Source organism: Vulpes vulpes, chromosome 2, assembly GCF_048418805.1.
Source record: "Vulpes vulpes isolate BD-2025 chromosome 2, VulVul3, whole genome shotgun sequence".
Classification (NCBI taxonomy): Eukaryota; Metazoa; Chordata; class Mammalia; order Carnivora; family Canidae; genus Vulpes; species Vulpes vulpes.
This window is the reverse complement of record NC_132781.1, coordinates 42,307,589-42,322,174: the sequence shown is the minus strand read 5'-3', so window position 1 is coordinate 42,322,174 and position 14,586 is coordinate 42,307,589. Positions and strand designations below refer to the sequence as shown.

General features: G+C 35.7%; 1 protein-coding gene across 1 annotated transcript in view; it reads right to left on the bottom strand.

Annotated features, from left to right (window-relative positions):
* NLK (nemo like kinase) overlaps positions 1-14,586 on the bottom strand; it is a 157,573-nt gene that overhangs the window by 46,304 nt on the left and 96,683 nt on the right. Inside the window, exon 3 of the mRNA XM_026016051.2 lies at positions 12,842-12,897. Coding sequence (XP_025871836.1) covers positions 12,842-12,897 — 56 coding nt within the window. The remainder of the gene's footprint in view (positions 1-12,841; positions 12,898-14,586) is intronic.

Sequence of the window (14,586 nt, the reverse complement as noted above, 5' to 3'; positions counted from 1 at the left end):
TGCTTTAAAATCAAGAATATCAACTTAGGCTCTAGTATTTAGTATTGAGGGAGCCATCAAAGCATTGTAGGAGAAGAAATGGAGACACTCAATAGTTTCCTAATATAACAAAAATATAGGAGAAAGTCAACATTCCACATTCCCATATTCAGGCCTGCCAGTCTAGTCTATGACTTAGAATGTTCCCACCTCTCAGACAAAAGAAAAAGAATAAAACCAATTCATTACACAGCTTCTATCAATAAACACTGGGGGAATTTATAAGCTATTAGGAATTAATGTTTACTAATAAAAGTGTACTAATGTCGTAAAAAAAACAAACCACTAAACGGAAACTTTAATATAATAGCGAATCATCCTGGACAGCTCACATTGTATATAAATGAAAATTTGTGATATGGTCTTATGTAAAAAGACTACCTATCAGGTTCAAAAACTCTCACCATCTGCAGTTCAAAACTACAGTGATTTGACCTGCCTGCTCAGTTGAACTCAAGTCTGAGAACACATTTAATGTTTTATGTGCAATGAGCAACTGATTTTGTATGAAAAATTATTAATGATATGTTAAAAGCTTTCAGAAAGCAAAATAGGGTATTTAACTGGTTTAGCTGGATTGGGAGAAGAAAATGGAGAATTTATTGTGTCAAATTATTTCCTACATAATGAATATGGACAGAAAGCTCTGAAAATACAATTTTAATCCCTAAACAGTCTTTATTGATTTCAGATAATGAAAACTGGATCATTCTTTTTTTCCATTGCATATTGGACAAAAATCAACACTAAGCCAGACCAAAAAGAAATCTTGCAACATTAAATATTTATCAAGTAGGCATCATATCGGTCAAAGGTTCTACAATCCTCCCCTTCCTTTTTTAAGAGTCTTCATCTTTGTGATACATAGAACAAACACCAATCAGGTGATTTTTCCAAAAAGACACAGTGAATTTGTGGCTTAATAAATTATAGTATGTAGTTAGTCCTGTCTAGCTCCTCTAGCCAAGAATTCTCTTATATGAAAAGTCCAAGAATGACAGTGAAAACATGCTTAAATTCACATTAAGCATTCATTCTGAAACCTTGCCATTCCTATTTGAAAGAAGAAAATCTCACAACCATAAATATGTGAGACTTAATAGATTCACATCCCACCCCCCCCCAAAATCAGGTCCATAGAGGAGGAAAATTCAACCTAGATCTCAGAATGTAACTGCCTCTGAAATAAAAATGAGGGCATTAAATAGCACGGATAATGAAAATCTAGTTTATGGATATTGTTGATTTCAAACAATGCTTTCCATGTGGAAGAAAAACAGCAATGCATCACAGAGAATTGCTTTCTCCTGTAACAAATGGTCAGCCCTAAATCTCATCATCTTGTTTGCAACAAAAAGCATGGGCGCCTTTGCAACTAGAAAAAAAAATCTGTGTGCTTCAATTAGAATCACTGACCTTTTCTGAAGCATGCCTGTGCTTCTCTATAGAAATCAATGGAATAAAAGGTCACGTTGTTAAAATGTTTGAATACAACAATCTTTCCCAGGCAATGACAAATTCCTTTTCTTTTTAAGGTAATTAATCTGTTGTGTATAGAATGTCAAAAATTTAAAAATTAAAAACTACCTTCAATTTGCAATTTAAAACTAATTAAAAATCAATTCTATCACCAGAAAAAAAGGAAAATCACTGGAAAGATACATACTACATACTTTGTTTTACATACTGTCATAGCCCAGAGGGTTCTGTTGGCTGAGTCCTTGTCACTAAGGCTATAAACACACAGGAATAAAACAGAAAGAGCATCCTAGAGAAAAAGAGGTTATTTCAAACCTCAGCTCTCTTCTTTCCAAAGTGCCCTGAAGAGGCAAGCTTGGTTTGTGTCAAATATAGATAGTAGGGCTTGATGATTTACTAATTTTCCATCATAACCCTCCAAAGTAAATGCACATACACGCAAAAATAAGAGATTAAGAGCCAAGATATAGAAGCCAAAAGAAATGACTGGAATAGTCATTTTTTCTGAACATAAAAAAAAAGATATCTGAAAGAAGAGCCTTCTCCTAGATTAGAAACATTTTACTTTCCAGTTTTTTTAATTCATGAAGAGAAAGGGCAAATTCTTCAATCACTTCTTAATCCATTCAGAAGATAAATGCATGTATCATATAAACTGCATCATGCTTCTTACTGCTATTACAACAAATCTTAATGCTTTCTAAGGACAATGAGCTTTCACATTAGACCCACCAACCTTTCTTAACAAGTCTAAAAAACTTACTTCTGTGTCCAGACAATCTGGTTTCAAATATCCTTCTGCCCAACAGAATTTGAGAGCAATTTATTCCAGTCTGATCTATTGTAAAGCTGCAAGAATGATGTCATTAAAACCTGAGAGCAGATTGCTATCAGTGGTATAAACAACCACAAAACAGCATTCTGAAGGGAAGACAAGCCTCTCAATGTGAAGCTACAGATGCTTCCTTACCTACCCAGTGTTACCCATTACTAATGAAATTCATTTTTGGTTAAAGATTTTAAAAGTCAAAGTTATCAAAAAGAGTTATGGAGGGCAGGGAGGATTCAAAATATACAGAGAACAAAAATCTCTAAGAAGAAAGAAACTAGGAGAGGTATATCAGAGAAGTCAGTACTTTTTATGGCAGTGAAGAAGAGATGAAATAAAATAGTGGTCCAATTAAAGGGGTCTGCTTCTCTGACAAGACAGATTTACTGTATGTCAATTATATCTTTATAAAAAAGTAGAAGATCTGATATAGTGCCTTATTCATCTGTTCAGATGCCCACTTTTTAACATTTATGTAATGAATGATCTAATATACACTTAGATGTGCCACCTATTAGCACTGTTCCACACTATTATAACAGCTATGCAGAGGGAGTTACATGGATTCACAAATATGAAATCAGATACTGCCTAAAACTTTGTGGGAAAATAAAAATTCAACTGGAAATACTAAAAATAGATTTATCCTACTAATAGATCATTGATCTTGTATGGCTCCTATAAGAGAAGGACTAGAGAAAATGTTTTATTCTATGAAATCTTTAAGCATCAGGTAAGTCTTCCAAACTAGTTTCTTGGGAAGGACAGAAAGGCAGAGGTTTTTTTCTGCTTAGAAAATTTGGTTAATTCTCTAGTGTTAAACAGATTACCCTAGTATTCTAATTATCTGAAAATCATCAATCATCCCCAATTGAACCATGAACCCTGTAAGGATAACAGCAATGGTCATTACACATCATACTACCCTACTACTACTACTACTACCTCTGTCTCGAGGGTAAAGTTCTAAAGTTAGGGCATAAAATGAACACTATCACAAAAAATTATCAGGGAAGATGTCATGTTGGAGACCAATATGTCAAACATTAAATTCAACAGTACTGTGTTCTCTGGCATTGAAACAGTGCTGCTTTCTTTTGACTGAACCCCATATGAAGCAGCTGGCTCTTGTTAAAGGGTCATACAATATAAAACTACCTCTCAAAGCATCATGCTCAGTTTGGTGAAATTCTCTCACTAGGGAAGCCTATGGGAGCTGAAATTACCTGAGGGAACAGCACGTTCTTGATTCCTAGCTCATGCTCACTCTGGAAAATCAGCTAAATGAATGGAACTGGACATAAATCAATTATCTCTTTTAGTCTGGTTTAAAAATTGAAAGAATATATGAAACAGATATTTTGGGTGATTAGTTCAAGGCCCCAAGTCAAAGACACATAGCCTTAAACTTCTGATACTTCACTTTAAATCCTTTCCACTGTTGTGTCAGAATGAAAATAAAGTTGGAACTTTTTTCCTAAAATAGAATATATCTAACTTTCTTAAAGATTAAACAGAAGATGAATTATGTCCTGAAGTTTTTAAAGATTGGTAGATCAATCACAGTTAATTTGGTCATCAAAAAGCATTTATGATGAATATATGTGGAGCACAAACATGATTCTGAAAGCAGTCCACATGTAAAGACCTAACAAGTGGAGACAGAGTAAGCTGCTTCCATCTCCCCCATTTTCCAGGCTATGGTTGGTCCCACAGCTATTGCTCAAAGACCTCCCCTTTAAAAAAAAAAAAAAAAAAAAAGAAAACCATACCAGAAATTAATTCCATAGTTTCTTATCCTTGTCTTTTCTAGCAGCTTTTATAACAATCCAGATCTTAGCTAGGTGACACAAACAGCTGGTTCACATGTGCACATTTAAAGTTCCTCACATAGTCACCGTACCTTCAACATTCGTGCTGATAATTATTCTGGTGCTTTAGCCTAGTGGATCCCAACCTGGAGGAGCACATTCAGATCACTGGGGACAGTTTTTCAAAAATACTTACTGATGCTGAGAACCAAACTCAAACCAATTAAATAAAAATGTAGGGTTTGAACTTTTTTTTTTTAAAGCTCCTTAGGTGATTTTAATGTGCAATCAGGGCAGAGAATCTCTACCCCTCAATTTCTCAACCATCTGAACCCTAAGGACTTTATTATTTTACTCCATCCATCTACCTTAAAGCATGGCTCTACTTTCTATCTTGAAGCAACAACTTGTTCTAACTACAATTTCCTTTCTTGGTATACAATCTCCACATTCTAACCACACTATTACTCCTGCTGAACCTGTTGATTGCTAACACCCCAACATCTGTCTTTGGATCTTGCCTCTCCTTTCTCGGAGTACACCAATTCCTCTTCTGATGCCAACTTCTCTGTCAATGTGGCCAGCCATTCTGTGACGTTCTAGGGACGTTCCTCCTGGTTTTTCATTTTCTTGCCAGGCCTCTATGAATATGCAACCAACCATCAATATTAAAGCCCAGGCTGTTGAGTACATGGCTAAAGAGGTCCCAATCAATTGCCAAGAATCCTTCTGTTCAGGGAGCCCCGGTGGCGCAGCAGTTTAGCGCTGCCTGCAGCCCGGGTTGTGATCCTGGAGACGCTGATTGAGTCCCACATAGGGCTTCCTGCATGGAGCCTGCTTCTCCCTCTGCCTGTATCTCTGCCTCTCTCTCTTTCTGAATAAATAAATAAATATTTTTAAAAAATCCTTCTGTTCAACTTTCTTGGTCTACACAACAGTAGCTGCCTCTCAGCCCTAAGAGTTGTGACTTTTTTTTTTATTTTTTTTATTTTTTTGAGTTGTGACCTTTTTAAGGTTTTTTTTTTCTTTTGTAATTGTGGTAAAATATACATAATGTGGTGTCCCACTCCATCAGATGCAGGCTCCCAAATGTGGGACGATGATCAGGTGGAAGCCGGTGGCGCGGGGAATGAAAGGATTCACCCAAGGCAGAACACGGGAGACAGAAGTTTATTGAATATACTGCAAAGTGGTGGAGGGACAGGACAGCAAAGACTGTCTGCAAAGAGGCAGTGAATGGGAGCTGTATTTAAAGTAGGAAGTGAGGAGGTATGGGGACTATGGAATTTTCTCCTTTTGGGTAATTGCACCTGGTTGTAAGTAGCCCATTGGTCAGTTAGGGACTATGGATTTTTTAAGCTGGGTTGCCTGATGGGTCTGTATGTATTCACCAGGTGGTCACTTGGGCCTTTTTACCTTGAGCGAGTTTCCATTACTCAAGTCTGTCGTCTAAAAGTGGCCTCTACCCATAACGTAAAATTTACCATTTTTACATGTACAATTCAGTGGCATTATGTACATTCACAATGTTGTGTAACTATCACCACTAATTCTAGAACTTTCTCATCATCCCAAATAGAAACTTTGTTAAAACAAAACAAAATAAATAAAAAGAGTTAAATTTATAAGTTTTTTTTAAACTTATAAAGGACATTTCCAGTCTTGTCATTCTCATTAAAAAATCTTTCATTGTGCCTTCAAATTCCTACTGAATAAACATAAATTTTCTTAGTTTAACATTCAAGGTCCCCTCCCCATGATTTGCCCCAACTGGTTTAATTTCTCATTATACATGATGCTAAACTCTAGCCAACTGGATGATTTGTCATTCCCTAAAAGATGCTCCTGATACTTAAGTCTCTCCATCTGGAATGAATATCCACCCTCCTCAATGCTACCTATCCAAATTCTTCTCATCTTTCAACCCTCATCTGAAATGCCATTTTCTTCATGAAGTCTTACTGTTTTTAAATTCTGCCTGAAAAATTCTTTCTTTTAAAGTTCCATACCGGGGATCCCTGGGTGGCTCAGCGGTTTAGCACCTGCCTTCAGCCCAAGGTGTGATTCTGGAGTCCCGGGATCAAGTCCCACATTGGGCTCCCTGCATGAAGCCTGCTTCTCCCTCTGCTTGTGTCTCTGCCCCCACCCCTTCTCTCTCTGTGTCTTTCATGAATAAATAAATAAAGATTTTTTTAAAATAATAAAAGTTCCATACCACCTGCCCATATTCTTTTGGCACTTTCTACTATATATGATGATTATTTCTTTACATCTTATCTCACTCCATAGACGCTATTTGTTAAGGAAAGCACTAATAGGCAGCAGGGAATTAAGAGCACTCCTGGTTCCCTGGATCAGCTGTGTCATTTCTTAGTGAATTTGGATGAGTTATTTACCTCTCTGAGCTATAGTTTCTTCATCTGTAAAATGGAGATAAGAGTCAGGTATTTAGAACAGTGCTTGATACATTAAATGCCAAAAAAAATAAATAAATAAACAAATGAACAATTTGTCTTTGTATCTTCCACAGAGATTAGTATAATGTTATGTACAAAGTATTGCTAAATGTTTGGCTGAACGAATAAATAAGGCAGACTAGATACTACATAAGTGACAATTAAAGTCAGGAATTCAACTGGATTTTTCTGGTACCTTTTCCTTTGTTTTGCCTTTCTCTGTTTCTGTCTAGGCTTCAGGGGTAAGGAGCCAGAATTGGTAAGATAGTGGGTAAGCAAGTTTTTGTTTCAAGTCATCAAATGCTTTTCAAGTAATCCAGCTTGGACACTAAAATGGGAATGAGTGAAAATCATACCCCCAATGCTCTCAGAATAGGCTAATTCTTTTATATTGCTATGCTTCCCAATCTATATTATAATTATTATTTATATGATTGTATCCCCTGCTAGATTACAAATTGAAGGGAAGACACTATCTTATTCCTTCATTTAGCAAACATTTATGTTGCACTTACTATATGTTAGGCACTATTCTAATAGTTGGGAATACAACAATAAGCATAATAGAAAAACAAATTCTGGTTCTAGGCACATAGTTGATGCTTAAGTTTACAGAATAAATGAAGAGGAAATTCTAACAATAAGGGAATCCTCAAAGGTCCTAGGATGTAGATTTCTGGTCCTTACACCAGTAAGTACCAACTGTCTGATTGGGAGTAAGAGTGCACTTACATATATATATATATACATATTTCATTTGGTTTGTTCTTTGCAATTCACAGACTCCTAGAATTCCCTGAGGGTTATAGAGCTATTTCATAGCACCAGGGTATCATGTATTGTGTATTCTTTAAATTACAAAATGTTTCTATAAAATACAGTATACAAATACTATCAGTTAAAATTAAATGACTACATCTGAGGAACCCCAAACCACATTACTGCTCACCAAGGATGCTAACTGGTCAAAATAGGCATGGAGGTTCCCCTACTGCCTTTTTGACAAGAGATTTCCCATTTAACAATGCCTACAAAGGCCAAACCTATTATCTGAATAAGGACACTTCTGAAAGTAAAAGGAGGAACTTATTAATTATACAGGACCATCAGGTAAAATCCAGGGGCCCTGACAAACCAGACACATGGTCGCCCATTACACTTCTCATTGCCACTGGGTTTTAGGCTGTAATTGCTTCTAGCACAGAAAACTTGTACTATCCATATTCTTCTCCATAAAACACTAAGATTATGTTTCAAGTCAAAAGTAAACTTTTCCCAAGGCAAGTCAAATTTTTATTTCCAATCCATCAGGTATCCTGTACTTTCTGGGAAAAGGCATGTTTATGTGCAGAATTCAGAATCCTGACTAAAGCATGATAAATGATTTTCAATCAAATAATTACAACTGGTTTCTCTTGGGTCAAATTTCAGTAGGCTCAAAGTAACTAAGTGCCAAAGTGTTTTCATACAGTTTTCCAAACAGAAACTCAAAGTGCAAAACGGATAATGTGATCCTCTAACAGCTAAAAGTTCAGTTAAAAAAATACATAATTTGGGGGGATGCCTGGGTGGCTCATCGGTTGAGTGCTTACATTTGGCCCAGGGTGTGATCCTGGAGTCCTGGGATTGAGTCCCACATTAGGCTCCCTGCATGGACCCTGCTTCTCCCTCTGCTTGTGTCTCCGCCTCTCTTTCTCTCTCTCTGTGTCTCTCATGCATAAATAAAGTCTTAAAAAAAATACCTTGATGGGTTGTTTAAGAAAAAAAATACATAATTTTTCCTACAGAATATATTTTCCAGGTTGATACATCAGATTTTAAAAATATGAAAATAGAAAAGTTACAAGATACAGAGATCATGGTAGATTATTGCTCCTTCCATATTGGACTTCTGCTAAATCTGTTGTACCCTATAGGTAGATTTATAAACAGTCATAATCTAGATAGTTTTTTCAAAAGCTGCTTAAGGAGCTATCTAAAGATGCATGGTCTGAAAACTCAAGCCAAACTTTTGGTGGGCACTGATGCAATCATTTTATTACAGCTTCAGGGAAAAATGTATGATTAACTGTATGATACTATATGCTTATACTCCAATTGTATATATGATTACATCAAAAATTCATAGACTTCAGGTTTTCTAAAATGATATTAACTGTTAAGTCAATGTAGAGAGATCTTAAAATGTTTCTGTACTAACAGTTACATATAGAATATAACAGCACAATTTTTTAATCTTAGAAAAAAGTGCAGTGATATGGTACTGTATATATAATGGAAGGTTACTTAAAATTATTTCTTTCCTTTAACAAATAATAAGATAAATATATATTCTTGACTCTAAAAACGGATTCTTTTATCAGCTAAGTAAATATTAGAACATCCATTAGATGCATAGCAACATACTTAGAACTTACCTAAAATGACAGAGCCTCAAACAGACCTCAAAGTTTCTTCAAAGTATAATTCCATGATTATACATTTAAAACTCAAAATATTATCCGTTCTAAAATCTGCAAAGACACAACAGTCTTCCAATTAAAAAAAAAAAAAAAGCCACAGTCTAAAACCGTGAGTAATGTGTATATGCCATGTTTTTGAGATACTACAGATGGAGCTGCTGACACAGATGAATAATACATTAAGTTGAAAATCAAATACTAACTTGAGGTATTATTAATCTTCAATATTTTTATATTTTGATAGTAAGTTTTCTTATTTCTCAGAGGGAAACTGAGGGAAAAAATTTTTTTGCATTGGCTACAACAAATTTATCTGTATTAAAAAGTACAGGACATAGAAAACTTTCTATTTAGGATATTAAAAGAATCACCAAAGGCAGAGCTTGTATGTAATTCAGGCATTTCTTACATTTCCATTTAATAGCTATTCTAAAACACAAATTTTTTGTATCCTATACTCCAAGCTAAGCCATGCCTCCCAACAAGTCTTTATAATCCTGGGGCAGCTATAGGAATAATTCCTTTTTATGTTAAAAGGATTCAATGTTTTCCAAGTAGCCCCACCCCTGGAAAACACCCTTTTTCTTGCATGATTTTATATATAGCTAAAAATTATACAACAGAAAACAAGAATAGTTGAGGTTTAGGTTTGAAAGACTCTTCTGTAGCTAATTATTATGAAAGCAACAGGTGTCAATTTTTTAACTGGAAGGTAAAAAAACTAAATAAGAGAATAAAACATTTATGTAAATGGTATACCAGATGGTTCCACAAATATTTTATGGCAAAGACTTTTAATTAAACATTCACAAACAATCCTGGGGAGTGGAATTGCATAGAAACATTATGCTAACTAATAAAATGGGCTGAAATCAGCCACCAACAGGTACTATACTACTTATGTCATTTCATGGTTTTTATTCATTTATTTAGTTTTTTTCATTCGTGGTTTTAAACCATAACTATGCTAACTTTCTCTTTGCAAATATTTGAAATAATAATCAATCAAGGATCTCTCAGACTCCAATTATGGTAAATACTAAGTGATTGAGAACTCCTAGCTTTTAGAAGCACAGTTTTTAAAGGAATGACAAACCCAAGTATACAAAATTAATGCCTGATATAAACAATTCATGCTTGAACTCTAAGACAGAAAATGAATATTATGAATTAGCTAAGTACTCAGTGAAGAGAATCTAAATATATCTGGCAGTTATTTAAATATATCCATATTCACCAATTAATTATTTGAAAACATTCTTTCCTCATAGATGGCCTACATGCAGGGGTCAACTCAGTAGCTCTAGGCTGCCCAAACCCCACATATTCCAAGAGTCTTTAGGACTGGCTTAGGACCAACTCCTGGGAAATAATCTTTGAGCCCTTGCAATGTTCTGCCTCATAAGAGTATCATAGTATACTTGGGGCTTTGGTCACATCAGACAGTTTATGCTAACAATATGATTTATGGTGACACCAGTGTTTGTATGCCTGGGGCAGTGGGCCAGCTGTATTAGTTTAACCTCTGGGTGGGGAAAGAGGAGGGCTGCTTGCTGAGTAGCTAAGGTCAGTCATGTAAGTGCTCTAGGCCTACCTGATTAACCTCCAATAAAAACCCTGGACACTAAGGCTCAGGTGAGCTTCCCTGGTTGACAACATTTGTCTGTGTTATCATACACTGTTGCTGGGAGAATTAAGCAAGATCTGTGAAATTCTACCAGGAAGCCAAGTGGAACTTTGCACCTGGTTTCTCCTGGACTTTGCCTTATGTACCCTTTTCCTTTGCTGATTTAATCTGTATCATTTTGTTGTAATAAACTAAAGCCATGATAGAACACATTTCCTGGATCTTGTGAGTTCTTTCAGCAATTTACCTGAGGGTGATCTTGGGGACTCCAACACAACCTATAATACAATAAAATTCTTATTTAATAAAGAAGATTTCTTCTAATTTCAAGGTTTGTTGTCAGCAACCTCATTTCCAAACATGTAGAAATAGCATTACACATCCATAGGAATACCTTCTAATATGTAGGTTCTTTTTTGGCCAACTAAAAGGATAACGGTGACTTGGCCAGGTGTAGGAAGCAACTTCTGATAAATGATGTAAGTATGGCCCCACTACCACTATTTCCCTTCTTCAACGAGGCCCTGAGGAATCTTTAGGGAGTCTTTGGAATAGAATCATCAATGCTTTCTCCTCAGTTGTTACTTCTGATCTGTACTTGAGGAGAAAAGAACTTTCTCAATTCTTCTATCCTCAGGGTAATTCTGTGCTTTTAAAAAACAAAGCATATGTCAAGAACCACCTGACTAGGCCCAAGATCTCAGGTATACAAAGATACTCTTATCAGCCAAAATCTAGTCAAGACACATCCTTTCTCTGGAAAGTGCAGGGTTGGAGCACCCCAAATACACTGAGCTAAGACTTTATTAATTCCATAAAAGATGCATGGGTTAAAATAGCACCAAGGATTACAGCATTCAAGAGCTTTAGGTTTATCAGATCACAACATCCCAGCAGTGTTGATCAGTGACAGTTCTATCACCTTATAACATTTCCCAATTCCCCCAGTCAGCTTCGCCATTCTCTTTCCCTTAGGGAAAGAGAATTATCAAAGATAATTGTGTAGTATAGAATTACCTACCACCTGTGTAAGAATGAGATTTTTATCTCACTGCTAAGTCAGAAAAAGTATCTTGCTTTTATACAGGTTTTCATTCTAAGTCATAGTCCTTGTGTTAATAAAAACCTAGAGTAAATAAACTATACTGTCATGAGCTCACCGAATTCAATGATTTAGGACTCCCTGTCTTTCACTTAAAGTTTTACCTAGTTAAATGCAGAATGGTAAATGGTAATGCTTTGCCTAGGGCTAACCTATGTCCCAATTTTTATTTTCATGCACAGTCCCAGGAACAAATACCAGGCATTATTTTACAGTTCATTATTATCCATGATAGCTACCATACTATGCTTACACATTAACAGTAGTAATATAATGTTAAAGCCTCTATCCTGAAAGAATCACATAGATAGGAGTTGAAACAAAGACCATAGCGTCAAACTGTCTGGAATTGAACCTCAATCTCAATACTTACTAGCTCTGTGATCTTGGTCAAGTTTTTTTTTTTTTTTTTAAATCTTTTGTGCCTCAATTTCCTCTTCTGTAAAACGGGAATAATCATAGTGTCTTTCCCAGCTGACTGCTATAGGGATTAAATAAACTCCTATGTGTAAATAACTTAGAATTGTGCCTGGTAGCTGATAAAAACTTACATAAGTAATGACTCTTACCAGCACCATCACCACCACCATTTTTCCAAAGAACTCGGGATTCGACTTACATTATCTCTTTAATTTTCACCTTACTCAAGTGGTAGAAAAAAGGGGCAGTATTAGACCTCTTAACTGATAGGCAGTTGGTATATAGCAACAAGAGTACTTTCTTGAGTTTCATATAACATAGCTGCCTCACTGGGTTCATCTGTAAAATGGGGGTGGAAATAACCTATCTCATAAGGCTGTGTGGAGATTAAGTAAAATATGACCTCCAAAGTTCTGTTTTATGGTATCACAATTCAGGATATATTGATAACACTGCTGTCAGATACTTGGGATTTCAAAATTACCTGGTTCCAGGTACTCAACCACTTCTGCAAGGATGAGATTTTATACACCTTAAAGCATAAACCCCAAAAGGTGCTAGAAGAATAAATTAACAAAAAATTGTCCCCTTCTTTCACATTCCCTGGTTAGGATACATTTCTTCAAAATAGTCAATGTGTGGAGGTTGGAGTATGTCAAGGGCAGAGAGTACCTAAGAAAAGGAAAAAAAAAAAAGTCAAATTTAGAGAACTAAAAAGGAAGCAAAATAAGACATAAATGCAAGTAAATACTATAAATCCTTTAATGAGCTAATAAGGCTTACTTACAATTGCCCACTGAGGTCAACTAAATTTATCAGTCAGGAAACAGTCCTAAGCATTCAGATGGATTTGTAAACTTACTATGTAAAAGACAATTCTATCTAAACTAAAATGAGAGGGGCAATTGGGTTCTACTACATGCTACCAGACACCTGCATGGAAAGTTTGTTGAAAAGAATTGCCCTATTTTTAACAATCAGTGTTGCTCTAAGAGCATGAGGAGACACACCTACCATTCATTCCTTTACTCCTTCCTCTATGTACTTAGAATGTTTACTAAGTATATTCTACCTGGCAGGCAATGTGGTAGGCTCTCTGGTTATACTGATAAACAAAAGTTTATCATCCTGCTTTCATAATTAGTAGAGAGGAAGGTATTAAACAAACAAGCCAACAGTTACACAATAATATAATTATGACACATATTATCTGAAGGGTAAAAGTCAAGAGGAATGGGGACAAAAAGTTTCCCTGAAGTAACACTAGGAGGTGAAGGCTGAATAGGAGTTGGTCAGGATATGAGTAGGTAATGTAAAGGCACAGAAGCAAGAAGGAACCAGGCAAATTCTAGAAACATAAATGCCAGTGCTTATGGAACATAGAAGGTGGGAGGAAAACAGACTGGGATAAAATAGAAGAGGAAGGCAGGAGATATATCACATAAAAATCTCTTCAAATTTTGTTAAGCATTTGGATTTTATTCCAAGTACAAAAAAAGAAGTCAGTCACCAGGGTAGAAAGACTTTAAGGCATCTGAAATTCAAGTCCTTTATAAAAGTAGCATACTAACAAAGTCACTTCTGCCTTTGAGACATAATAAATAGGCCTACTTCCCCTACCAGCTGCCCAGCTATTCTTTTAAGTTCCATCTATGATGTCACACTTAAAAATTTGAACATAATCTAACTAATGAGAAATCTGAGGCTCAAAGAATATGGAAGAAGTTATTTAATAGGAAATAAACTGTGTGGTACAAATTCAAATTTTCTATCTTTAGCCAAGTTTTCAAGAAAAAAAATTTTATTATGGAAAATTTCAAACATGTAAAAGTGGACAGAATAGTATCAGGAATGCTCATGTAATCAATACCCAGTCTTAGTAACTTACATATGGCCATGTTATGGCATCTATACCTCCACTCTATCTATATAATTCTGAAGCAAATACCAGACTTATTTCAGCCATACATCAGTAAGTATTGCTAAAAGATGAAAACTTTTATTTATTAAGTAACATGGGGCTTGAACTCATAACCCTGAGATCAAGACCTTAGCTGAGATCAAGGGTCGGACACTTAACCAACTGAGCCACTCAGGCACCCCAAAGATTAAAAACTTTTAAAAAATATAAATAGTGGAAGGGATTATAAGGCAAAGGAGAGGAACTAAGTGGGAAAAATTAGAGAGGGAGACAAACCATGCGAGACTCCTAATTCTGGGAAACAAAAAGGTTGTGGAAAGGGTGGGGTGGATGGGGTAACTTGGGTGATGGGCACTGAGGAGGGCACTTGATGGGATGAGCACTGGGTGTTATGCTATATGTTGGCAAATTAAATTTAAAAATGTAAAAAAAGTTGAAAA